At 57.2% G+C, this 25,402-nt stretch overlaps 1 protein-coding gene across 1 annotated transcript in view; it reads left to right on the top strand.

Annotated features, from left to right (window-relative positions):
• Window positions 1-25,402, top strand: part of MYH9 (myosin heavy chain 9) — an 89,426-nt gene that overhangs the window by 55,693 nt on the left and 8,331 nt on the right. Inside the window, 22 exon segments of the mRNA XM_040637468.1 lie at window positions 504-599; window positions 1,632-1,750; window positions 3,442-3,594; window positions 4,368-4,541; window positions 6,236-6,409; window positions 8,353-8,467; window positions 10,324-10,517; window positions 10,823-10,944; window positions 11,688-11,757; window positions 13,455-13,615; window positions 14,513-14,621; window positions 15,617-15,748; window positions 16,172-16,378; window positions 16,827-16,964; window positions 18,250-18,373; window positions 20,421-20,592; window positions 21,381-21,593; window positions 21,904-22,048; window positions 23,029-23,235; window positions 23,428-23,532; window positions 23,649-23,801; window positions 24,795-25,043. Coding sequence (XP_040493402.1) covers window positions 504-599; window positions 1,632-1,750; window positions 3,442-3,594; window positions 4,368-4,541; window positions 6,236-6,409; window positions 8,353-8,467; window positions 10,324-10,517; window positions 10,823-10,944; window positions 11,688-11,757; window positions 13,455-13,615; window positions 14,513-14,621; window positions 15,617-15,748; window positions 16,172-16,378; window positions 16,827-16,964; window positions 18,250-18,373; window positions 20,421-20,592; window positions 21,381-21,593; window positions 21,904-22,048; window positions 23,029-23,235; window positions 23,428-23,532; window positions 23,649-23,801; window positions 24,795-25,043 — 3,332 coding nt within the window.

Below are 25,402 nucleotides of genomic sequence, written 5' to 3'. Positions count from 1 at the left end.
CTCTGTCTCAGTGGAGTATGGAAAGGGGCCGGGGCTGGGATCCCTGCATTGGTGGAACATGCCCATGTCTCCCTGTTTCCCCAGAAGGAGGGTAGAGAAGCCTGTGGCTTTATTTGCAAAAGGTTGGGGGAGAGGGAGAATATGCTCTGTTCTCTAGCCTGAGGGTTGGAGCCACATTGGCTCAGCCACAGACAGTATGTAAATGGTGGGCACAGTTTTGTCTGATAGAACTTCATTTATAGAAAAAGGCAAGTGGGCCCTGAGGCCAGAGGCATGTTCTTGGTCCTGATTTAGAAGTTTTGGGAGTTTTAACAGAGCTCGGGTCTAAGCATAGGGCTTCCTAAGCCAAGGCCTGCCAGAGGCCCTGGTAGTGAGCTCTCCAGGGTGGCTGGGCCACCGTGTGGCTTGTCCTGTTCAGGGGCCCCTGGGGAAGTAACTGCCTCCACCCAGGGGCTATTCCAATCCCCCCCTGGTTCTGAGCTGCCTTTGATCGCCCCCCAAAGGCTTGCTGCGAGTCATCTCGGGCGTCCTTCAGCTCGGCAACATCGTCTTCAAGAAGGAGCGTAATACCGACCAGGCGTCCATGCCGGACAACACAGGTAATGCTGGTCCTATCACCTGGAACACGGGGCCCGTGGTCTGGGCTTGGGTTTCCTACGGAGAAGAAGTCTTACAGGAATTCCAGCCAATCCTTTCTTTTTCATTTTATGTGTATTCATGGCTGGCTATCGCTCTGTATTTTTTTTTTTTTTAAGATTTTATTTATTTATTTGATAGAGAGAGAGACAGCCAGCGAGAGAGGGAACACAAGCAGGGGGACTGGGAGAGGGAGAAGCAGGCTGTCTGCTGAGCAGGGAGCCCGATTCGGGGCTCGATCCCAGGACCCCAGGATCGTGACCTGAGCTGAAGCAACTGAGCCCCCCAGGCACCCCACGCTCTGTATTTTTTTTAAATAAAATATACACGAATGTGACTCTGGTGTGTCTTCAGGGAGTGAGCTTCAGGAGTTAGGAAAGCCCTTGCTCGAATGGATGTGGGTTTCCCTCCATCATTCTGGGGGCCAAACCAGTTGTTCCAGTTAGTAGAACAGTGATTTCTGCTGCCGCGGGATCTTGCGCGCCTTCCCCTGAACACGTTAGGACCGTGGACGGCTGCCATCCCCACGTCTGCTCCGCGGCCGCTGCCGTTCCCTGCGTTACTGCAGATGACCCCATTTAAGCTGTTGGCCTTAATGTGCTCTTCTTGGGGCTTCTGAAAAAACATAATACATACGTGTTTGGATTATAAAAGATGTTACCAGGGGACGTGTGCTGTTGCGGCCCCTAGCACTGGGGTCGGGGTGGGCAGGCTGTTCCTCCCAGTCCTGTTCGTGGGTAGGACCCACTTCCACACGCACCGTGTGGCCAGGAATGTGCAGGGGAACCGGCCCTGGGCCCCCAGTGAGGAGGTGGCACAGCCATGGGGTCTGAGGGGGAGAGCTGGGCATTCTGCGCCCTGCTGACGAAGGGCCTGGAGCCAGTTGTCCTGGTAATGATCTCTCAGTTACCACCTCTCGGTGGAGCAGAGGGACTTACTCTCTTGGGTTTAATTAAAACTTCTTAGTCCTCCCTTCTTTACTCTTTGAATCACAGCTGCCCAGAAAGTGTCCCACCTCTTGGGTATCAATGTGACGGATTTCACCAGAGGAATCCTCACCCCGCGCATCAAGGTGGGACGGGACTACGTCCAGAAGGCGCAGACTAAGGAGCAGGTATGCCCTCTGGCCTGGGGTGGGGGGGGGTGTGATTGGGGGTAGGTGGGTGGGGGTGGGGGGGTGGGAGGGAGATCGGGCTGCCTTCCTAGCAGGGTCGCTGCAGCGGCCGGTTTGGGGCCCGCTCTGGGCCATTGCTGTGATAGGCACCTTGCCTGGGTCCCTCATTCAGTCCTGGCAGCAATTCGGGGAGCAAGGTGGTGTTTACCCCCAGTGAGAACATGGGAAAACTGGCCCCAGAGGGTCAGTATGCTGCCAGAGGCCTAGTGGCCCAGTGGCCCGGGGCCACTGGCTTGGAAAGGGCTGTGGTTAGGTTGTGCCCCTTTGCATCGAGTCGGCATTGACACTGACTGGTCGACAAGTGTGGAGGCATGTTCTGTGCGGGGATAGAGTAAAGCGAGGACTTGCTGTTTCTCTAGCACAACTCATTCTGATACCAGGACGGCGGCACCCACTGTCCTCGAAGCCCGTGCCGAGCGGCTGTCTCTCCACCACCTGCTGTCTCGTGCGTGGTGAGAGACAGTGGCATCTTCCCTCGGCTGTGCCTCATGAGTGTGCCTGCCTCCCCCGGGAGCTGGGGTCCTTCCCCAGCCAGACCCCTCTGTTGCCCCTAGTGGTGGGCGTTTTTAAGGTGCTGTACTCCCACCTCTCAAAAATACTTTGAAGTTCACATTGATGAGTTCTTTTTCCTAGGGGTGCCGTCCACGGTACCCCACACTGGTGGCTGTGGGCCCATGGGCCTGTGGGCGACGCCCTGCGGAGCCGTCCTACCACGACCAAGAGCGTTGTTTTCAAAAGACAGCGTGCATAATTATTACCAACTGTTCATTTCCCTAATAATTAAAGAACCTTTATTTTTTCCAGTATGAAACTACTATATGAACACTTAGGATTCAGAAAATAGAGAAAAATCTAGAAAAAGAAACAAAATGGTCACAGTCCTGGCCAGTGACAGATATTGGGTGGCTCTTTATTTCCTGCAAGGTTTTTTGTTTGTGTTTAAAACATTTTTATTTATTTATTTATTTAGTTAGTTAGTTAGTTAGTTATTTGAAGTAGGCTCCATGCCAGCCTGGAGCCCAACGCGGGGTTTGAACTCAACGCTGAGATCAAGGCCTGAGCTGAGATCAAGGGTCGGATACTCAACCAGCTGAGCCACCCAGGCGCCCTAAGGCTTTTTCTTTCTAAAACTTAGTTGTCACCCTGGGTTTTTATTGTGGAACTGCTCCAGCATTTGCAAAATAGGATAGTGTAATGAGCCCCATATGCCGGTTGCATGGGCAGCTTCAAGGGTTCCTGATTCCCGGCCAGTCTTGGCTCATCATTAATCTTATGCCCCCACCTCCCACATGCATTATTTGAAGGAAACCTCAAACGTCTTATCATTTTTTCTGTAGATACCTCAGTGTGTCCCTTTTTATCTTAAGGTTTTGTAAATGTCTAAGTACTTCATGCTATGCCTGTGTTGTCGGGCATCTAAGTTGTTGCAAATTTGGGTCATTATAAATAACATTGCAATGACCGTATTTGTGTGCAAAGCTTTTTCTTCTATCCTTAGGGCTGTCTCGGGGCGGGGGTTGGGGGGGCGGGCGAAGGTGGAGTGACTGGAGCAAAGGGTTATAAGATTTAAACGTTCCTTGTATCTGACCTTCTGTCTCCCTGGGTGTGTCCCCTCCCTTCCCCCACCCCAGGCTGACTTTGCCATCGAGGCTTTGGCCAAGGCCACCTATGAGCGAATGTTCCGCTGGCTGGTGCTGCGGATCAACAAGGCTCTGGACAAGACCAAGAGGCAGGGCGCCTCTTTCATCGGCATCCTGGACATCGCTGGCTTCGAGATCTTCGATGTGAGCTCCTCACTTGTGCTCTCTTGGCCCCTTCTCCCTGGCCGAGGAATCTTCTTTCCTGTGGTCCCATGGCATTCTGAGTGGGCCAGCTCCTCGCTTGCGTGGAGACAGGACACATCAGTTGGGCGTGTTTTAAGTTCCAGCAAGCACTCCTGTTCCCAACCGGTAGAGCTAGAGAGAACAGGACCTTCTAGCAGGTATCCTGGGAGCCTTCACGGGCAGGTGCTTTCTGAGCTTTACTCTTCCAGCGACTATTTATTGAGGGTTGGACAAGACGCTCTCTGCCTGTGAAGACAGGTCTGGCTGGAAAAGTGATACTTGCAGTAGATCAGGCGTTCTTAACCTGGGGTCCATGGAAGGATCCAGAGAGGTCCTGAACTCAGACGTCCTTTGCGCTCATCTACCTCAAACTCCTGGAAGTCACGAAGCCCACAGCTTCGTTTATTAATAATAAAGCACCATGTATTCGTATGGCACAGTATTTTGAGAATTACATTTCAATGTAACTTTTTTCCTTTGTAATTAGTCGATCTGTTTTATTCACTTTCAAACTTTGTTCTGAAAGAGGCCTTACCAAACTTCTAGAAAGATCCATGGGCCCCAGGAAGTGGGTTTGATTAAGGGAAGACGCCTGCTCTTCTGGGCTCCCTGGGGGCCAGCACCGAGCTGCCCAAGGAGGTCCATCCTGAACACCCGTCCCACTCTTCCCCGAGGAGCCGCGGCTTCGTGGCGGGAGGGCGGGCACCCTCTGACGCAGCGCTCTCTCCCTGCAGCTGAACTCCTTCGAGCAGCTGTGCATCAACTACACCAACGAGAAGCTGCAGCAGCTCTTCAACCACACCATGTTCATCCTGGAGCAGGAGGAGTACCAGCGCGAGGGCATCGAGTGGAACTTCATTGACTTCGGCCTCGACCTGCAGCCCTGCATCGACCTCATCGAGAAGCCAGTAAGTGCCAGACCTGTTCTGACCTCACACCTGGCTTGTCACTTGTCCCCTCAGGGGGGCATGCGTCCGGTTCCTCTCCCTGTCAATGCCAGCTGCAGGAATAGGCCCTTGGGCTCAGATCTGGTGCCTGGGGGACTCGCCCAGCTGCCAACCAGGTGGGGCTGTGGCTGGTGCCCAGGTATCCTGTCTTCAGTCCCAGAAGACCACCCAGTGTTTACCTGAGGGGTGGGCTCGATAAGGCTTTCTTTGTCTTAAAGAAACAGGCTGCTTTTATGTTAGAACATCCTGTCCCCAGGTGCTTTTGCTGCGGCGTGGCCTTGGGCAGAGCCAGGGTGTTAAGTGCTGTTCCCGGTACAGGAGCCGAGTCTGCCCGCCTTTAGGACTAACTCGGCGCCAGAGCTTCCGTCCCACAGCGTTGGCTGTTGGTGGGCGGTGGTAGCCGGAGAGCCCTCCCCTTTCCCCTCATTTCATCACGAAAGCTTTTGCAGGTGCGGCTGGGTCACCTGCTTGGGTTTTAAGGTTGGACAGGATATGCTCCTTCATGGAGCCTGAGCGGTTTCTTGTTCTGGGTTCTCTCTCGATTGAGTTAAAGCACTGAACTCACATCTTCCAGAGTGCTGAGCTGCTGAAAATGGGTACAGCCAGAGTTACACCGAAATGCCAGTTAGCTGGAAGATCTCAGAGGGAGCTGGTGCACTTGGAAGTGTTCGTTGAGGCGGGGGCAGGGGTTGAAACGATTCATGATCCTAACGTGAAGCACTTGACTTTTGTGATGAGTTTTTCTTAAATCAGTTGAGTTTTCCAGTGAGTAAGATCCCATCCGGCTTTGAGTCTTGTCGGCCGGGCACCAGGCTCCACAGCGTTTCAATCTCTTCTTATCAATTCAGTGTGCTGCTGGGGCTCCGGGGGCTTCCTCGGAGGACTTGCCCCATGTCTCACATCTTACCACATCGTGGTGCAGACACAGCATGGGGGGAGGTGTCTCAGAGTTGCTCCAAGGAGGGAAGGTGCCTGTTGAGGGCAGCCCCCCGGGCGTGTGGGCCCTGGCACACACCCATCAAACCTACCAGGTGATTTCCGGGGCACTAAGCTTTTGAAACTCCGTGATGGATCATCTGGTTAAAGTGTGTCAGCCACACCCAGACCTCATAAGTTTCTTTTTAAATTAGAACCTTATTTATATATGTATTTTTAAGTGGGCTCTATGTCCAAGGTGGGGCTCGAACCCATGACCCTGAGGTCAAGAGTCATATGCCCTACCCACTGAGCCAGCCAGGTGCCCCTAGACTAGAGTTGTTGTTGTTGTTGTTGTTGTTCTTCTTTTTTTTTTTTTTTTAAAGATTTTATTTATTTATTTGACAGACAGCCAGTGAGAGAGGGAACACAAGCAGGGGGAGTGGGAGAGGAAGACGTAGACTTCCCAGTGGAGCAGGGAGCCTGATGCGGGGCTCGATCCCAGGACGCTGGGATCATGCCCTGAGCCGAAGGCAGATGCTTAATGACTGTGCCCCTAGACTAGAATTCTTGAGTTGAGTTCTGCTAATGCTTCTTTTTATGCCCTCTATGGGGACAAGTGCCGCCCACCCTCTGCTGATTCTGCGGGTTCTCAGTCCTGACCTCCGGCTTCTTGTGAGGGCAGGGGTGGGGTGGGCCTCCAGGTCCTACTCACCTGTGTGTTGCTGTGTTTTTCCCAGGCAGGGCCCCCTGGCATCCTGGCCCTGCTGGACGAGGAGTGCTGGTTCCCCAAAGCCACCGACAAGAGCTTCGTAGAGAAGGTGGTACAGGAACAGGGCACCCACCCCAAGTTCCAGAAGCCCAAGCAGCTGAAGGACAAAGCTGATTTCTGCATCATCCACTATGCAGGCAAGGTGAGGCGAGCACATGCACGGCTGGTCCTCCTCCAGGGAGGTGGGGATGACAGAGGAGCTGGGCAGCCCTGGGGGCGGGGCAGGGGACAGTGCCTGTCTCGTGACTCATCCAGCGGGGTGCCCCGTGGCAGGAATCAGCATCCACGCGGCTCTCCTGCCTTGCGAGAGCCCCGTCCTGTGCGATATTGTACGAGGGGCTCGCAGCAGTCTCGGGGGTCTTGTCATTAGGTGCATTTTCTGGGTGTGGAAGGGAGATCTGTGCTAAAGGCAGATGCTGGGGTTTGAATTAGAACCCTGCCACCCCTAAGTGGTGTGACTTGGGGCCAATTAACCTCTCTGAGCCTCCGTCACCTCATCTGGAAAACCAGTAAGCACCGCCGTGCAGCGTTACGTGTATTCAGTGAGCTCGTGCGGCCCGGTGCTTGGCGCAGGTCAGTGCTCTAGGCGAGGCCACTCGGGCCCTGCACACCTGTCGTCGCCGGCCGCGCTGTCTGCGGTGTTCCCAACTGTTGTGCTCATTGGGGAATGTCTAGCTGCACTCTTGGCTTCTACCCACCAGAGGTCAGTAGCACTCTCCCTAGATGTGACAAAAAGGTCTCTACACATCGCCAGACATGGGGTGGGCATAGTGGCCTGGTGGGGAGCCATGACAGTGGGTGACAGCTTTGTTAATGGCCGAGGCTGCCCAGCCACAGAATGGCAAAACTGCCCTCATCTCGAACTGAAGAGGGGTGTCCTGAGTCCTCAGAGATCTGTACTTAGAATAAAGCTGGTTTCAGCAAGTTCTGTGTTCCTTGCTTGAAGCTCCTAACAGTTGCGCCAGAATGTGCGAGGAGTCAGGCTAGGTGAGCCACGAGCTGTCACGGCCTGCTCCGAGCCACACCTGGTCCCCGCCCTGGTCCCTGCCCACTGCTCCTGCACGCGGCCCCCCTGCAGCCCAGCCTCTCCCACGGAGCTCGTCTGGTTCCTGCTGGTGCTGAAGCACACGGCTCTTGGCTTTGAAAACACCCATTAAAAAAAAACAAACCCCTGAAACAACCAACCCCGTTTCTATAGTTACCTAAGGCAACATCCCTGAGCCGCATTTCCACTTCTCTGTGTGTTAGAAATGCACTTGCAGAGCTGCTCATGGGGCTTTTATTGCAGTATTATTCATATTGCAAAAAACCAGCCATGCCGGAAAGCCCATCGGTGTGAGCCTGAACGGTGGAACTGGCCACGTGTGTCCACGCCTGGGGGCGGGGGCAAGCATGCTGGCTGTGCCCAGGCAGCCAGATGGCCAGGGATGTGGTGTCTGGGGCTTCATCGCCTCCCTGGAGGTAGCAAGAAGCAAGCATCACACACGTCGTCGCTGACAGCAGCACACCTGTGGGAGCACTTCCAGAAGGGGCCCCAGAACAGCGGTCACCTCTGAGCCGTGCTGTGGGTTAGGAAGAGGGAGGCCAAGGTGGCCTGCGCTCCAGATCGTTCTGGGGTCTTTGCAGTGAAAGTGCAATGGATGACTCATGAAGAACATATTTCAGAAAATAATAATACAAGCTCTGAGAAAACTTGGGCATCCTGAAAAGATAAAGCCAAAATCCTTGCCCCGTTACTAAAAGAAATACTATAACATTTTGGTTATGTCCTGCCAGGATTTTTTTTTCTTTATGTTTATATTACCTTAAAAAAAAATTAAAAACAGGATATTTTATCACCACAACCTAAATTTCTCAGGCAGCCCCCCATTGCTGGATATCGGTGTCGTGGGTAGTTTTTCGCTGTTCCACGTCCCACCGCCGAGAACGTTCCCCCCCTGCTGCCCTCCTCGCTCATTTCTTTCTTGGGGCAGGACATACCAGCTCCAGGGGTGTTGGCGCCCGTGGGGTCAGCTGGTTTTCGGGGCGCTTGTCAGAGCTTGTGTCCCCAGAGCAGCCTGTGACTCCGGCCCCTGACTCTCGCAGGTTGACTACAAGGCGGACGAGTGGCTGATGAAGAACATGGACCCCCTGAATGACAATATCGCCACGCTTCTGCACCAGTCCTCCGACAAGTTCGTCTCGGAGCTCTGGAAGGATGGTACGCCCTTTGCCCCCACCCCCTGCCTCCCCTGGCCATGGCCGGCCTCTTCCCGCCTTTCCTGCGGTCCCGGGACCAGGGCCGGACCTGCACCCGTGGGAATGTCATGGCGGCCCAGAACCTTGGCCCGCGGGTTTCCCGTCCTGCGGTTCCACCTCTCCGTGGCTCTGGAGTTCTCTTTCCTTGCTTCTGTTGGTTCCTCCTTTCCTCTGCCTGGTTTTGCTTTAACCTCTCTGTTGCAGAGATGGAGAGCACTCAGAGAGCCTATTTCTATCACCGCTTTCCCATTCTCCACCTAGAACCAGGTGACTGGCCACCCTGAGTGCTGGCCCTCGTGTGTGCTGCTTGCAGGGCTGCGTGAGGTGCGCTTCTGCTGAGTGTTCTGACCCCGTGGCTCTTCCTGCCTGCCTGCCTGTCCCTTTCCCCGGTCTGCCCCTGGCTTGTGGGCAGGCTGTCCATCTGCATCTTGAAATGGGGGGTGGGGGGGAAACTCCAGCCTAAAAATTCATACCCTCCTCAGAGCTGCCCCTCAACGCCATCTTGCTGCTTGAGTGGCTACGGGTGTCTCAGCACGAGGTCGAGGAGTCGTGCGCCCTGCTGTGTGTGCGTGCACCCGAAAGCGAGGATAGTCTTTGTGCTTTCGTTCAGCGCGCTCAGCAGGGGCCTGCTCCTTCTGGGCCGAGCCTCCAGGGGCAGGACGCAAACGGCTGGTTATCATGGGGCACATTCACCCTTCCTCTGGGCAACCTGAGTGGTCTTCACAAGCCGCCCACTCCCCGGAAGCCTTCGGTAGCCAGTGAAATGGGCCCTGGGTGCGTGAGGTCAGAAAGGCCTCCCGGTTTAATTGACTGGTTCAACGGGTCTATCCTCGCTCCTGGCTCCTGTCTTGAGCACCTGTTCTTTTTTCTATTTTCACATAAATCCTAGAGGTCTGGCCACAAAAGAATAGGAAGCAGACTTCATCACAGAGCCCTTAGCTTTTACATCCAGCAGCCGAAGGCTTCTAATACTGGCTCTTGCTTAAAACGGCCCTCCGGCCCCCAGCCGCTGTGGTTGGGCTTGCTTGTTCTTTGCGTTCACGTCGGAGGAAGCGGTTCCTTCTTTGCTCTGGGCATGCGCCACGGTGCCGAGGGCTACCTCCCGGGAGGGTGTTTGAGAGCTAGGAGACCCAGTGAGACACAGGAGCAGGAAGGGGTCTGCACGCACACTTCTTGTGACCTCTCTGCTCCTCATGCCGTGTGCTGCTCTAGGCCCCTGGTTTAGAGGGCTCTGCGCAGGCCTCCAGACAATGCAGGAATCGTCGAGTCCTAATAACTGTGGCAGGTAGCTTTACGGCTCCTACTTTCTAACTCCCAGCTCTGTGCCCTTAGGTAGAGGTCAGTGTGATTTCAGAATACTGTTTTTTTTTTTTTTTTTTTTTTTTTAGTGGGACTATGAAACAACAGGATTTTGTAGGTCAAGTGTTAACACCTCGTTAGAGGCAGCCTAGTGATGTCACCAGGCTCGCCATTCTGAGATCCTTGCAGCTTTATTACATCTCTCTGGGAATAGGAGCTTGTCCAGTGTGCTGAAGATGGGTGATAGGAATGTGGGGTTAGCCATTGGACCGCTCCCACCACCCCCCGCCCGTGGCTTTGCAGGCTTTCCAAACCCTTTCCTGCCTCCTGTTCACAAAGTCAAGTTTGCTAAACGTTTGGAGTTGACCTTAGCCCTCTGTGTAGATTCTGCGTAGAAACGGTCTCGCTGTTCTGTAGTCTCTCCTCCTCCTGTCCCGGTGTCTGTCTCTCCTGTCCCTCCACCACCACCCCCGCCCAGGACCACTGGGCATTCATGTGCTTTTTGGGTGATCTCTGCAGTGGACCGCATCATCGGCCTGGACCAGGTGGCCGGCATGTCGGAAACGGCGCTGCCCGGGGCCTTCAAGACGCGGAAGGGCATGTTCCGGACCGTGGGCCAGCTCTACAAGGAGCAGCTGGCCAAGCTGATGGCCACACTGAGGAACACCAACCCCAACTTCGTCCGCTGCATCATCCCCAACCACGAGAAGAAGGTGCGGGTGCTGGGCCCCTGTCTGTCTCCCTGAGCAGAAGTGGTGTCTCTCAGGAGCCTCAGCAGAGACCTACCGTGGCACCGCACAAGGCACCCTGAGCAAACAGGCTGCAGTTGCGGCCGGCCTGCCTGCTGGGTGCCTGGCTCCCTGGAGCCTTTCCCGGACCCGGACTGGGTACCTGTGGGCTGCTGGGACTCCCACTCCTGGGGGTGTGTACTCCGTTGAGCCACGAGGGGCCTGCCCTGCCTTTCTCTGGCCACGCCAGGTAGCGACTCAAGACCACACGTGTGTGTTTCTTTCTCCAGGCTGGCAAACTGGATCCCCACCTCGTGCTGGACCAGCTGCGCTGCAACGGGGTCCTGGAGGGCATCCGGATCTGCCGCCAGGGCTTCCCCAACAGAGTGGTCTTCCAGGAGTTCCGGCAGAGGTGAGCCGCGGCCGGGAGCCTCCCCCTCCTGCGGCGGGCCGCGTGGGCCAGGAGCAGTTTCCTCATCCCCGTAGGGCTGAGGTCTGGCCGGCTCCTCCTGTTCATCTCTGTGCCACCCTCTGTATGAGAAGGGGGTTTCCTGGTCTTGTTACCTTGCTGGCTGTCACCGCTAGTGACTGGGTGGCCTGGCACTGCTTGCTACTGTTAGAGGATCTCGGAAGGGAAGTTAAAGAGGAATCAGCCAGAGACCTGGGTGTTCGAGGAACTTTGTAGAAACGGAGGTCCCAGAGCTCTGGGGCTTCTTGCTGCATGTGGGGACGACCGAGTGGGACATCGACCATAGGGTCCTATGTGTGTAAGGGCTACGCTCAGGGCCGGTTACTGGCGTGATGCAGCCCCCTGTTTCCGGGACCATCCCACTTGTTAGAGGCCCCTGCAGCGCCTCGGGGGAAAGGGGCAGATGCGGACACCGGGCCGTTAGCAGTTGGTGAGCCCAGCCTAAAGCTCGTCTTTGACTGAAACAGTCCAGTGTGACTTTCCATCCACTTTCTAGAACGCGTGAAGGCTTTCTGGGTCGCTGAGCCTAAGGAAAGAGCAGGGTGGGATTTGCTGAATGTCTGCCTTCCTTGGGAGACGCCGTGAAGGGAGTCCTGCGTGTGCTGTCCTGTAGGAAGCCATGCATCCCAGGCCGCGGGGAATCCGAGCAAGGGGCTAGACTGACCAGCCTTCTCTTTCTTCCTCAGATACGAGATCCTCACACCAAATTCCATTCCGAAGGGCTTCATGGATGGGAAGCAGGCGTGTGTGCTCATGGTGAGTAGAACTGCCCACTCTGGCTCCCACGGAGGGGGTGGCCCTTTGGCGGGTGCACGTGCATGGCCGGCACCCGTGTGCCTGGACACGGCCCTTTTCACTGGATGACGCCTGCACGTTGTTGTCCTGCCGTTGCTCCAGTCCTGATTCTGCCGGACGCCCCGTGCAGCAGCCGTCTTGGCCCTGGGATGGTCAGGGATGGCGTGCGGGACGGGGGCGGTGTGGAGACTGACACTGCGGCCCCAGCAGGCTTCTGACGGGAGCTGCTCCCTCCCTTTGGGGCATGTTCTCGTGCTTTCTTGCCTGTGTCTCCTTGGATTGTCATGCCCAGTGTGGTTAGCAGGGGGCAGTTCCCCACCAGGGCAGCTGCCCGGAGCACGGCCCCAAGCCCCCGCAGTGTGTGCTTCTGGACATTTCCTCTCAGCCCTTCGAGCAGTGCCTGACATGCAGCGGGCTCTCTGAACTCTGCTAGAATGAATGGCAGCCCCTGGTGGCTCGGTGGCCAAGCTGGGGCCGGATTCCCCCGTCCTGTTCCCTACCGTATAGGTGTCGTGTTCCTCCCAGGGGTGAGCGGCCCCTGCCTCCTGTTGTCTTTCCTCTGCATTCTTTCCAAAGAGGAGAGAGGGTGGGCTGGGGGGTTGTCAGAAAGAGAAGCGGGAAGAAGGAAGCAGACATGTCCTATGTGGGAAGCTCTGCGTTAGGTGATAGGGAGGTGGGGATGGGAGGGAGGAGGCCGCTCCCTGCTGTCCAGCGCTCACCAGCTGGTGGGAAAGAGGGTGTGACCAGGGAGGGTGTGTGGGCCACCCTCTGTCCAGGAGACTTGGTTAGTGGCTGTCCAGGTTAGGGGTGGGGCAGGGAGGGAAGATGCCCATGCTGGCTCCTCTCCAGTCTTCTCCCAGGGCCTCTCCAGGATGACCGGGGCCATTTGGGGGCCCCGAAGCTCGCTCGGATCCCACTTCTCCTGTTCCAGGCTTTGACTTTCAGAGCTTGTTCTAAATCTGTGTCTCCCGACAGGCAGACAGGCAGACCCTTCCCCCGGTGGGTTAACAAGAGAGCCCTGCATTGTACGCAGACTGCTCAGGGATGGTAATGGGCACTCATTCTGTTCTGTCCACAGTGCGGGTGGCCCTGTGCTGAGCTCTGTGCTTTCCCGTTCAGATCTCACGGCCATACTGTGGACGAGGCACTATTGCTTGATTTCTTCACTTCTCTTCTAACGAAAGAAAGCATTATTTCCATTTTCCAGCTGAGGAAGCAGGGGCTCATAGAGGTTAAAGCCCTGGGTCACCTAATTAGCATTTGGTCTGGGCTTGGCCTGAACCAGAGCGTGTCCTAGTCTTGGTGACAACGATGACGCGTAGCCCCCTCTGGTTTGAGGGTGGCCCAGCTGGGCATTGGTAGACCGTAATGGCAGTGCATGGAGGTGGGAGGTAGAAGGGGGGAAGACCCTGAGATCCCTTTGATGTCGGGGTTCTGTGTTTTTCAGTTGTCTGGTACGTCACCTGCCCTGTGCGGGAAGCCACCTGCCCCTCCCAGCATCCTCTGAGCCCCGCTGTCTCTGGTTCCGGGGGACGGGCTGCCCAGCAGAGAAACAGCTGCTGGTGGATAGCCTCTCTGGGACAGACTGCTGGCTCCCAGCGTTGTTCCAAGGGCCCCATGGTGGCACAGGGTCAGTGTCCTGCTCTGCTCCCATCTAGATCAAAGCCTTGGAGCTGGATAGCAACCTGTACCGCATTGGCCAGAGCAAGGTCTTCTTCCGGGCTGGTGTGCTGGCCCACCTGGAGGAGGAGCGGGACCTGAAGATCACGGATGTCATCATCGGGTTCCAGGCCTGCTGCAGGGGCTACCTGGCCAGGAAGTGAGTTCTTGGAGGGGCCCGCCTCTGCCCAGCCTGCCGGTGCTCAGGCCCTTCCCAGCTTTCCTGCTGCATGGGCACTGATGCCGATCCGGCGTCAGTCTGAGGGACGCCCAGGTGTGGAGCTCCATGCCCCCTGCTTTCTGGATTTCTGCCTGAGGTTTAAAGTGACCAGCTGGGAAGAGGGTGACTCTGGGCCTGATTCGCCTGCCCCGAACAGTTCTGCTTACCAGTATTCCTCACCGTGTCCCTCGTGTGGGGACGATGCCCAGAGTTCCCTGGTCTCCTCAGGAGATCATCCTTGAGTCCAGCGCAGTTCCTCTGAGAGTGGGGCTCACCTGCTGCAGGGCAGTGGGTGCGGCGGCTGCACGTTGGTCTCCGGAACCCCGATGTCTGTGCTTGGGGCCGTATGTTCCAGTGTGAGCTGGGAGCCCTGGGAGACAGAGCATGGCTTTGTGGTGTTTGGACAAACGGAGCCTCCGTGTATCCCAAAGCCCCTTAAGTTGACACGTTAAGCCCACCTTTGCAGGACATCGGCTGCTGACGTTTTCCCGCCAATCAAAGGCCCCCCGATGGCGGGTGGCAGCAGGGTGGGAAGCTGAAGTCAGCACGTCTGCTGAGTGGCCGGCGGTCACACCAGACACAGATCTAGTTAGTTTACAAGGGGCTCTCACCCCGTGAACTCACTTGCCTCTTGGCGAAAGAGGGTGGCCTGGTGACCTAGGTCCTTGTCAGTCACCCTCTGCGGGGTCACCCCCCGGACTCCACCCCGAGGCCAGGCTCCTTCCCTGCACTTGTGTCTTGCGGCATCTCAGGCGGGGCGGGGTCGACTCCCCCGGAAAAGCCTCCCGACCGCTGGAGGTGTGCGGCCCCCTGCCCTGACTGGGCCCCTGTCCCCAGGGCCTTCGCCAAGCGGCAGCAGCAGCTGACGGCCATGAAGGTGCTGCAGAGGAACTGCGCCGCCTACCTCAAGCTGCGGAACTGGCAATGGTGGAGGCTCTTCACCAAGGTGGGTTCCGGACGGGGCCTCGCGCGCCCTGCCGGCCTCCCCTGTGGCACGGGGACAGGCAGGCCCCACACAGGCCTCTGTGCGGGCCTCGGGGCCCTGGGAGCGGCGTGAGCCTGCCCACGTGAGCCCGGGCTGGGCCTGCCCTGCGGGGTCCAGAGCGTGCGTGCCTGGCACGTGTCTGGCGTGGACGGCTGCAGCCTGCCGTCGGGCTCAGAGCAGCTCCCATCCGTGTGACGCCCTGGCTGCTGGGCCCCTCCCAACAATGTGCTGGGGGCGCTGTGTTCCCAGGCAGCCTCAGGGCGGTAGGTCGGAACGTACACAGCTGGACAGGCCTTCCCCTCCTTAGCCTTCTAAAAAAAAGAAAAGTCCCTTCATCGTGAAAGTCATTCAGGCTGCCTTTGTTTGTAATAACTAATTTGTGGCAGTTGCAAAAAGTTAGACTGACAACATAAGAAAACAAAAGGTCGCACGTGATCCCTTCAGCCCCGAGCCAGCGTCCGTGTCGAGATGTTTCAGTGTTTATTCCCTCTGTCTTTTTTTTACTCTCTTTAAATCTCCGCTCTGTAAACCATAGGCATTCTTACTAGCAGAGCTCCGACTTGCATAAACAGTCTTGTGTTTCCCATTTTCCATTTAAAATTCCTTCACGAGCATCATTTGTTTTAAAAGTCAGCATGTTATTCCCTGGAGACATTTCCTATTTTATCTGGCTCCTTTTCCCGTGGTGTTTCTTTCTCTCGTTCCTGGTTTTTCACTGTTGTAAACTTGCTGTCCACATCTTCACACACACGGGGGTGGTTTCCCTGACCTGTACTTACCGGGTCAGAGGCCTGTGGCACCAGCCCCGAATCGATTTCCAGAAAGATGGTCTGTGCTCACGCCTCCTCCCCACAGCTTGTCCAGTTGCCCGTCACTCCCGTGAGCTCGCACTGGGCACAGGTGAGGGCCCGGACAGGCATCCTCAGCCGAACACCTCTACCTCCCATCTCTTCCAGGTCAAGCCGCTGCTGCAGGTGAGCCGGCAGGAGGAGGAGATGATGGCCAAGGAGGAGGAGCTGGTGAAGGTCCGGGAGAAGCAGCTGGCCGCAGAGAACAGGCTCACGGAGATGGAGACGCTCCAGTCCCAGGTCGGTGTCTGCAGGCTCGGCCTAGGTAGTCGGGGCGGCCACTCCTGGTGCTGCCACCTGCTGGCCACCAGTGGGCGGGGCGTGTTGTTTGGAGGTGAAGGAGACCTTTTGCTGTCACTGTAAACAGACCCAGACCCCTTCTGGGTTTTGTGATGTAGGGAGGCTGTGATGTAGGGAGGCCCCCCGTTGGGACGGACAGCTCGTGAGTGTTGGGTGAACGTCCCTGAGCCTGTGTCCTGGGGATGTCAGTGCATAGCTCACGGGCTAGTGGTGGGAAGTGTCTGGGAGCCTCAGTGCCCTCGAGACGGGAACTTCTCGGGTGGGCACGGTCTGCTCCCCACGGAAGCCTGAGCACGAGAGCCTCCGTGCTGCTGGGGCCTGAGCAGCTTGCGGGGGCTCACGTGATCTGTGTGCTCTTTGCAGCTCATGGCGGAGAAGCTGCAGCTGCAGGAGCAGCTCCAGGCGGAAACGGAACTGTGTGCTGAGGCCGAGGAGCTCCGGGCCCGCCTGACCGCCAAGAAGCAGGAGCTCGAAGAGATTTGCCATGACCTGGAGGCCAGAGTGGAGGAGGAGGAGGAGCGCTGCCAGCACCTGCAGGCAGAGAAGAAGAAAATGCAGCAAAACATCCAGGTAAAGGCCCCTCCCTCCCTCCAGAGAAGGGGCAGGGCTGGCCGCCAGAAACGGGGTGGAGGGGACACGGCGCGGCGAGGCGCAGCGCCCTTCGAGCCGGAGAGAACGCAGAAGTCGCCAGGGCCGTGGGAGGCCTCTGAGAGCTCCTCTGTGTGGGCAGTGGTTCCTCTCACAGGCGTCAGACTTCCGCGAGCACTGCCAGAGGAGCACCAAAGTCTGATTTCCCTTGGTCAGTCCGAGGAGCCAGGGCGGTCAGCTCTGCCTTCTGCTCATGCCTTTGGCGGGCAGTTTGCGCGAGGAGGCACCTCGGAACCAGCGAGCACACGATCGGGCCGGGGTCCCTTGTCTCCGTACCCCAGTTTTGAAGACGGAACCCCACAAGTGGGGGGTTGGGCCGGGTCCGTGTGGTCTCCCCACCCCCCTCACGGTCTCCCTGGCTCCGCGGTAGGAACTAGAGGAGCAGCTGGAGGAGGAGGAGAGCGCCCGCCAGAAGCTGCAGCTGGAGAAGGTGACCACCGAGGCCAAGCTGAAGAAGCTGGAGGAAGACCAGATCATCATGGAAGACCAGAACTGCAAACTGGCCAAGGTGAGGCCCGGAGCGCTGAGATGCGCGGGCTGCGGAGAGTGGGCGGCTGGGCGCAGGCCAGGCGCCGGGCCTACTGCCTCCCTCCCTCTCCTGCAGTCACAGCATCTGGTCATGGGTCCTCTTCTGGGTGTCCCTGGCCTCCGGGTGCCAGCGTCCTATTCGAACGGGTGTTTCTCACCGCTGAGTGGGGTCCAAGGGCAGGGTTTGGCATTTCTTTTCGGTAAAGCTCTCTGCAAGCTCCTGATACCTGAGACTTGTAGCTGAGCCGTCTGTGGGGTTTTGCACATCGTCACCGGGGGCATTTGGGCACCGTGGTGGCTCAGTGTTAGGTGCAGGGGCCCTCCTCCAGCTGTCCCCAGGCTAGTGGCTGTTTCTTTTAGAGCCAAGTCGGGTCCCTGTCAGAGTCTGCCATTGAGCACATAAAAGCCCAGAGTCGTGTCAGGAGAAGGAAAGACAGGGTCAGAAGGCCCTCCTCAGTCCCGAGTGTGGGGTGGGGGCTGATGTGGCAGGACGCCAGCCTGTGGACTCTGTGACAGGAGACTGGGTCGCTCGTGCTAGGTGTTGGTGCTTGTTTAGTACTGGGACTGTGAGGTCAGCCTGGTCAGGGACTCACTGAGATTAGGACTCCAGTGATGGCGACGCGGTGAGAAGTGGGGGGAGCAGCCGGGTGCTTTGGGGCATGAGGAAGGCGGAGGTCACAGCCCACCCAGTGAACGTGTGCCAGGCACAGAGAGGGTAGAGTAATTGTGTGAGTCCCCTTCCCAATACTAGCTGCCACATGGGTGCCTTTCTTAGTTGAGCCCAAAGGGGTGACGCAGGTCCAGGAAGGCCTTAGGCACCATATTTGAGATACTAAGGAAGCTTATCCAGCTAATTTAGGGGTGCTAGTGAGTTTTTGTTGTTTTTTTTTTTTTTTTTTTTTGGAGATTATTTGAGAGAGAGACCATGAGTGGGAGGGGCAGAGGGAGAGAATCTCAAGCTGACTCCCCGCTGCTCATGGAGCCTGACCTGGGGCTCGATTTCAGGACCCCAAGATCATGACCTGAGCCGAAACCCAGAGTCAGTCGCTTAACCAACTGTGCCAAGCAGGCACCAGCTAGTGACCTTTCAGAATTACCCTTTGACCCAGAAAATCCTAGTGAATCAAGTGTTTAAGGTCCTCCCCTTGGTTCAACCCTAAATTTCTGGGCAAGTTATACTTTGAAGAGAGCTAAAGTGTTCTGTGCTCAACTGACTTCAAGCTCTGACCCACCCTTGCGCCCCCCCCCCCCCCCCCCCCCCCCAGGAGAAGAAGCTTCTGGAAGACAGAATAGCTGAGTTTACCACCAACCTCATGGAAGAGGAGGAGAAATCGAAGAGCCTCGCCAAGCTCAAGAACAAGCACGAGGCGATGATCACCGACCTGGAGGGTAAGAGGGTGGTGGGCAGGAACCGGGGCATCCCCACTCCAGGTCCTTCCGAGAGCAGGGTCACCAGGCTGGTCTCGTGTTCGCTGTGTGCAGGCAGCCCCCAGCCACTGCCCTGAAAACCTCGGGGACGGCTCTGCTCCCTGTGGGGGTCTGGGCCTCCGGGCACTGGCTGGACTGGGGAGGGATGTTCCCCCACGTGAAGGGCTCTCAGAACACTTTGGCATTTCTCTCCTGTCACGTGCCATGAGTTGCACAAGATTGGCTTCCCGAGAGGTCCCAGGTCTGACCCCAGCTCTGCCGCTTACCAGCTGGGTCACCTTGCAGCTCTCCGTAATCTCCGTGGGCTTTAGTTTCTCTTCCCTCTAAGGGGTGCAGTGAACGGGCGTCCGCAGGGGCTGCAGTAAATCACACGTACAGACGCACCGTGCGTGCTCTGCTGGGTTGGACCGATGCTGCAAAAGGCCGTTGCTTGACTCGGGGCAGGTGACCAGTTGTGCCTTTGTCACCCTGTGTCCTGGCAGGAGGACGGGCTGGAACACGGGTCTGTGTCTGAGCATTTCTCACCCCTGCCTCTTGAGAGGTGTAGATAGCAGAGAGGGGAGAGGGGAGAGGGGAGAGGGGGCTGGGGGCTCCGAGCTCACGCCAGAAACCGCTGCTGCCTCAGACTCAGAGCAGCCCAGCGTGCCCAGGGAAGTTGTTGACTCCTTGCACACGTAGGGCCCACACCGTCCGGGCTGACCACCAGGAGCATTTTCCCAGCCCTGCCTTACCCCCTCCTGTTTGTGGGGAATGAGGCGAGTCAGGCCAGCTGGGGGAAGTGAGGTGCTGCAGGGGTCTCACCCCACGGACTCCCTCCCTCACCCAGGAACAGTCTGAAACACAGTCATCCAGCTCTAGGAGGGCATAGCCACAGGCAAACACAGAGGGTCGGTTTTTTTTGTTTTTTTTTTTAAAGATTGATTTGTGTGTTAGAGAGGGCAAGAGCACAAGCGGGGGAAGCGTTAGAGGGAGAGGAAGAAGCAGGCTCCCTGCAGAGCAGGGAGCCCGATGTGGGGCTTGATCCCGGGACCCTGAGATCATGACCTGAGCTGAAGACAGACAGACAGACATGCACATGCACACACACACACACACACACACACACACACACACATGCACGGCCGGTGGGAACATAGACCGGTAGGTGGCCTTGAACAGTATGGCGTTGCCTGGTGGCTTTGAAGCTTCACGTGCCTACAACCGACGCAACGCTCTCGGCCACACGCACAAGGGGTTCGGGGCCAGCGTGCTCACAGCAGCATTGTTCTGAAGGCGCACGTGCCCGTCAGTCGTAGCACCGGGAGATAAGCTGTGGTATGTTCACCGGGCGGAACACTGGACTGGTCACGTGGGTCAACCGCACTGACACTTAACTTGCTAAATCTCAAGGTCTCAATATTGAGTGACAAAAGCAAGTCAAGGAATAAAAGCCACTGACCCTTACTGAGCGCGGACTCTGGGCTTGGAGCTGTTGTGCGTGCCCACGGATACTAATGCCCACGAGCCTCACACCCTCATGAGGCAGGTGGTCTTGCTATCCTTGTTACTCAGATGACGCACAGGAAGGCGAAGGGGTGACCTGAGTGATGTCCTAGTGGAAATCGTAAAGCCAGACATTGGACCCTGACCCACTGTACCGAGCGTGTAGAATTCATACAGGACGTTCCCTTACACAGTTTAGGTTCTTGAAAACTAAACCTGTTTTTTAGGGAGGCCGACCTGGTACAGCCTTAAAGGAAAACAAGGGAACTGTGAGCACAGCGTGCAGGGGAGCGTAGGTCCCTGGTGGGGCAGGTCAGCAGGGTTTGGGGTGACACTGGACGTGGAGGCTTGGGGATGTTCACTCCTTCATCCAGGCCTTGGGTACGAGTGTGCGTATCGTGATTCTTTAAGGCTCACGTATGGTTTATGACAAAAACTTAGTATTTTATGTCAGAGTAAAAAGCAAAGATGGAAAAAATCTGTGAGCACTGAGGGCTCTGTCGGTCTCCCCCGGCTTGCTCCTCAGAGCGCCTCCGAAGAGAGGAGAAGCAGCGTCAGGAGCTGGAGAAGACTCGTCGGAAGCTGGAAGGGGACTCCACCGACCTCAATGACCAGATCGCCGAGCTGCAGGCCCAGATCGCTGAGCTCAAGATGCAGCTGGCCAAGAAAGAGGAGGAGCTGCAGGCTGCCTTGGCCAGGTAGGAGCCATGCATCAGCCCATGGAGGGGCCAGCGCCCCCTGTCGGCACTTGCCGCTGTGTGAGCCACAGGCTGCTGTCCTCTTGGAGCCATTGCACAGCAAGAGCTGTCCTATGCCCTGAGGACATGCATGCAGCTGTTTTGTTATTGTCTCTCTGTAATCCCCCAGAAGTCATCTGCAAGGTCACCCGAGCACCACAGGCCTTTCGTTCCTTGCATTTTAAAATTTTCTGGCTATAGGCATGCTTTAAAAAAAAAAAAAAAAAAAAAGAGCTTTGTTTTAAATCCACAGTAAAATAGCAGAAGGTGCATAGAATTCCCATACACCCCTGCACCTCCCCCCACATGGCCTCCCCCACTATCACATCCCAGCCCAGGGTGGCACATTTGTTGCAATTAATGAACCTGCACTGGCATGATTTTCACCCCCAGAGTATCTGGGGCACCTTTGTATTTTTCCTTAGTTGTTGTAATGATGGACTGTAGCGTTTTATTTCCTTTTTAATTTTCACTTAATATTTAGTTGTTTTGTATTTTTACGTTTAGAGCACTGAATTTCAGTTTGGAAAATGAAGTGACTCTTCTATGGGGTTTTTCAGTTCTCAAACTGGTTTTGCTTTTAAATCTTCTGGAAGCTTCAGATGTCTTTTTTGCAGAGAGGAACGCCTGAAGGCCATGGTTATGACTTCGGAAGTGGCTTCGGCTGCTCCTCGCTGGAGGCTTTTCTGCACACTCTGCTCTCTGAGGTGGAGAGAGCCTCCTCCTGATGTTGTTGGTCTCTTTGGCAGAGTGGAGGAGGAAGCCTCCCAGAAAAACATGGCCCTAAAGAAGATTCGAGAGCTGGAGTCACAGATTTCCGAGCTCCAGGAGGACCTGGAATCTGAACGAGCTTCTAGGAACAAAGCTGAGAAGCAGAAGCGGGACCTTGGGGAGGAGCTGGAGGCTCTGAAAACGGAGCTGGAGGACACTCTGGACTCCACGGCCGCCCAGCAGGAGCTCAGGTGCGCCAGGCGGCCCAGCGGCCAAGTCACTGAGGATGGGGGGGTGGGGACAGGTCCTCCCCAGGTTGGAGCAGAGCGGGAGGCCTGTTGCAGAAGCTGGCTTGGAGTTGGGGTGAGGCCAGGGCGAGGTGCCAATTCCTGCACAGAGTGGGTCTGTGAGCCTGGGCTGGAGGGTCCGCGGCCGAGGAGGGAGGCAGCAGGGCTGGGGCGGCCGGTGCCCCTTGCCGGCCTCTCGGCATTCAGGGAAGAAGAGCCCAGGGCGGCAGCACGCCTGGACCCTGGCCTCCATCCTGAGGGTGCTTCTCTCCAGGTCCAAACGCGAGCAGGAAGTGAACATCCTGAAGAAGACCCTGGAGGACGAGGCCAAGACCCACGAGGCCCAGATCCAGGAGATGAGGCAGAAGCACTCACAGGCTGTAGAGGAGCTGGCCGAGCAGTTGGAGCAGACGAAGCGGGTGCGCGCTCTTCCCTGGGCCCATCTCAGTGACTGTGGGTGGTGCCGGGCTGCGGGCCGGGGAGGGCCCTCGTAGAGACTGGCTGCCGCCCCAGGCCAGGCCTGCAGGGCAAAGTGGCTCCAGTACCGACTGCCTGGCTCGGAGTCCAGGCTCCAGCCCTAAGCGGCTGTGTGACTCGGGCAGGTAGCTACCTCCGTGCCTCAGTTTCCCCATCTGTAGAGGAGGCTAATGATAGGTCTCTCTCACTCAAATCCGTGACAGTTGGAGTTGAGGATGTGAATGATAAGGACTCAGTAAGTTGTTCAAGAATGACCGTCGTTAGTATTTCGTTCAGGACCCTGCCAGAGCAGAAAGCCTCCAGGAATTGGAGTGGCCTGGTGATGAGTGTCAGAGGGCCCTAGGGTTTTCTCTGGAGCACCCCCAAGTGGTCAGCTGAATTCTTGATGGGAAGCCTTGGGATGTTAACCCTGCTAGTCTCCGGTAGGTGGCTGGGCCAGGCAGGTCCCCAAGACCACGTTCTGCCTGCTGTGGTTCCCAGCACCAAGCCACTCTTGGTGGCGGCCCACGAAGTCAAAGGCTCTTCCACGTGGCGGCCTGTCAGCTATTCTCAGAGGCACGCCTTGTCCATCTGGGCCCCTTCTGGTGAAGCCTTCCCTTGCCCTTCAGCTTTTCCTCACCCAGCACACCTTTGAGTTTGTGCAGCTCCCCCTTGAACGTGCCTGTGGCCCTGTGGCCAGGCACAGGTGGGGACCATTTCCGAGGTGAGGACGCGTGCCGCATGGCACGTCCGGCTGAGTGAGGAGTGCAGGTCAGGCCTGAGCGTCCGGGCCCGGGGCTCTCTGCAGCACGCATCCCCTGGGCAGGCCTGCCGGCGTTCTTGTTACAGAGAGCACAGATCCCGGATCTGGACCGGGCGGCTCTCCCAGCCGCCTGCCAGGGCACAGCCGCCCCTTTCCACCTCCTGGCTTTCGTCCCCGCAGGTGAAAGCCAACCTGGAGAAGGCGAAGCAGACCCTGGAGAACGAGCGAGGGGAGCTGGCCAACGAGGTGAAGGTCCTGCTGCAGGGCAAGGGGGACTCCGAGCACAAGCGGAAGAAAGCAGAGGCCCAGCTGCAGGAGCTGCAGGTCAAGTTCACTGAGGGAGAGCGCGTGCGCACGGAGCTGGCCGATAAGGTCACCAAGCTGCAGGTGAGACCTCCGCTGGGACCCGGGCCTGGGCGCAGGGTGCCTGCTGCTGCTCCTTGGTCTTGGCCCTGATCTCCAGGGCTCCCCGCTCTTTCTCTCAGCGAGGCCTTCGGGGCGCAGCCTGTGACTCTAGCCCCCCTTCGCTGAGCGGGGGCCAGAGCAGTCATGGTCCTCGTCCCTCCTGTCCCCGTGCAGGTTGAGCTGGACAACGTGACGGGTCTCCTCAGCCAGTCTGACAGCAAGTCCAGCAAACTCACCAAGGACTTCTCCGCCCTGGAGTCCCAGCTGCAGGACACACAGGTAAAGATGGCGGCGGGGCCCAGCTCCTCCCTTGTATCCACGGGGTCTCTGGGTCCTCCCGGCTCCTCGCTCCCGTCTGACCCCGAGCCCTGGCGCCCCCCTTGTCCTTGGTGTAGGAGCTGCTCCAGGAGGAGAACCGGCAGAAGCTGAGCCTGAGCACCAAGCTGAAGCAGATGGAGGATGAGAAGAATTCCTTCAAGGAGCAGCTGGAAGAGGAGGAAGAGGCCAAGCGGAACCTGGAGAAGCAGATCGCCACCCTCCATGCCCAGGTTCGGTATCGGCGCCCCCCAGAGACTCGGGGAAACTGGGGGGACTCTGCAGGCTGGGCAGTGTCCGGCTGGGTGCCCGCCTGCACAGGGGACAGAGGAAGCCCAAGGCCTGCCCCTCTCCAGCCAGAGCTCCTCACTAGGGTCCCCGGGGAAGGATTCAGGGGTCTATAAACGTGGACGGAGGAGACATCACTTCTGTGTTTCCACCAGTCTGGATGACATGTAGTGTGTGTTCCTGTTACGCACGTAGGCCATAAGCCACGCCAGCGGCAGTGCGTGTGGTGCGAGGGAAACCTCATGTCACCGCGTCTGAACTGTGACGGGCTTTGTGGATGTCCTGATGCTCCCGCCGCTTCAGGAGCTCGTACTTGATATGCTAACAAAGCAGCACATGGGTTACTGTGTCACAGTCTAGAGAAGGACCCGCGACAGCACACGTGTGTATTGGTTTGCTTGGTGAGCTTGTGAGCTTGTGTGTCTTATGCGTGTTAAAGCATCGTTATAAGAAGGAGGCCATAGTCTTGTTCTAGACTATCAAAGGGTCCTCGACCAGGAATAGCCATGTTCTGCATCCTATCCTAGGACCTTAGTGGCCGGGCCTGGAGATCTGCACCACCTCCTGGGGGTGGGCCTGTGGTCTGTGCTCCAGTCTGGGTCGGAGCGGCAGCTTTGTCTCTGGGCGTGAGGAGGCGCTGTGGGATGGATACCTGCGGAGCTCCTGCCTCCAGCAGACAGACTTTGTCCCTGGCGGGAGGCCGATGAACAAGGCTCTCCTCTCTGGGCTTGTCTGGAAAACAAGAGGCTTGGTGTATGTCTTGATGGAGAGACCACCCCGGGGCTGCACACACTGGGCAGACCCCCTTGAAGAAACCCCATTTCTCTCGCCCTAGTGGAAGAGGGGTGTTTCTGTGACTGGGCCTCTGCTCATGGGCTGCAGGCTGGCTGCCACGCCCCAGGCAAGGGCTGTCTCCCTGACTCTGTGCTCCTGCCCAGGTGACGGACATGAAGAAGAAGATGGAGGATGGCGTGGGGTGCCTGGAGACTGCGGAGGAAGCCAAGAGGAAGCTCCAGAAGGACCTGGAGGGGCTGGGCCAGCGCTACGAGGAGAAGGTGGCCGCCTACGACAAGCTGGAGAAGACGAAGACGCGGCTGCAGCAGGAGCTGGATGACCTGCTCGTGGACCTGGACCACCAGCGCCAGACCGCCTCCAACCTGGAGAAGAAGCAGAAGAAATTTGACCAGGTGGGTGCCTCTGGGTCACCCCACCACCGGGCTCGGGAGGGCCGCAGGGCAGGCACACAGGGTCCCCCTCGTGGCAGGGCATCTCGTCCCCTTTCCTGTTGCTGACGTCTTTCAAAGTGTCTATATGAACCAGTTTTACTCTTATGTAGGATTTTTTTTTCCTTTGTTTTCTTTGCTGTCCACACGGGGCTCAAACTCACAACCCTGAGGTCAAGATGGCACATGTCCTATGCACTGAGCCAGCCAGGCGCCCCTATGATGTAGGGTTTTTATTTATGTGTTATACCTCTGCCTCATTCCAGAAGCTCTGAGGCAGCTTATAGAGAGACCCAGACAGTGGGGAGGATAGAAAAATAGAA

This window comes from Ursus maritimus, unplaced genomic scaffold (assembly GCF_017311325.1).
Source record: "Ursus maritimus isolate PB19 unplaced genomic scaffold, ASM1731132v1 scaffold_21, whole genome shotgun sequence".
NCBI lineage: Eukaryota > Metazoa > Chordata > Mammalia > Carnivora > Ursidae > Ursus > Ursus maritimus.
This window is presented reverse-complemented; position numbering and strand designations above follow the sequence as displayed.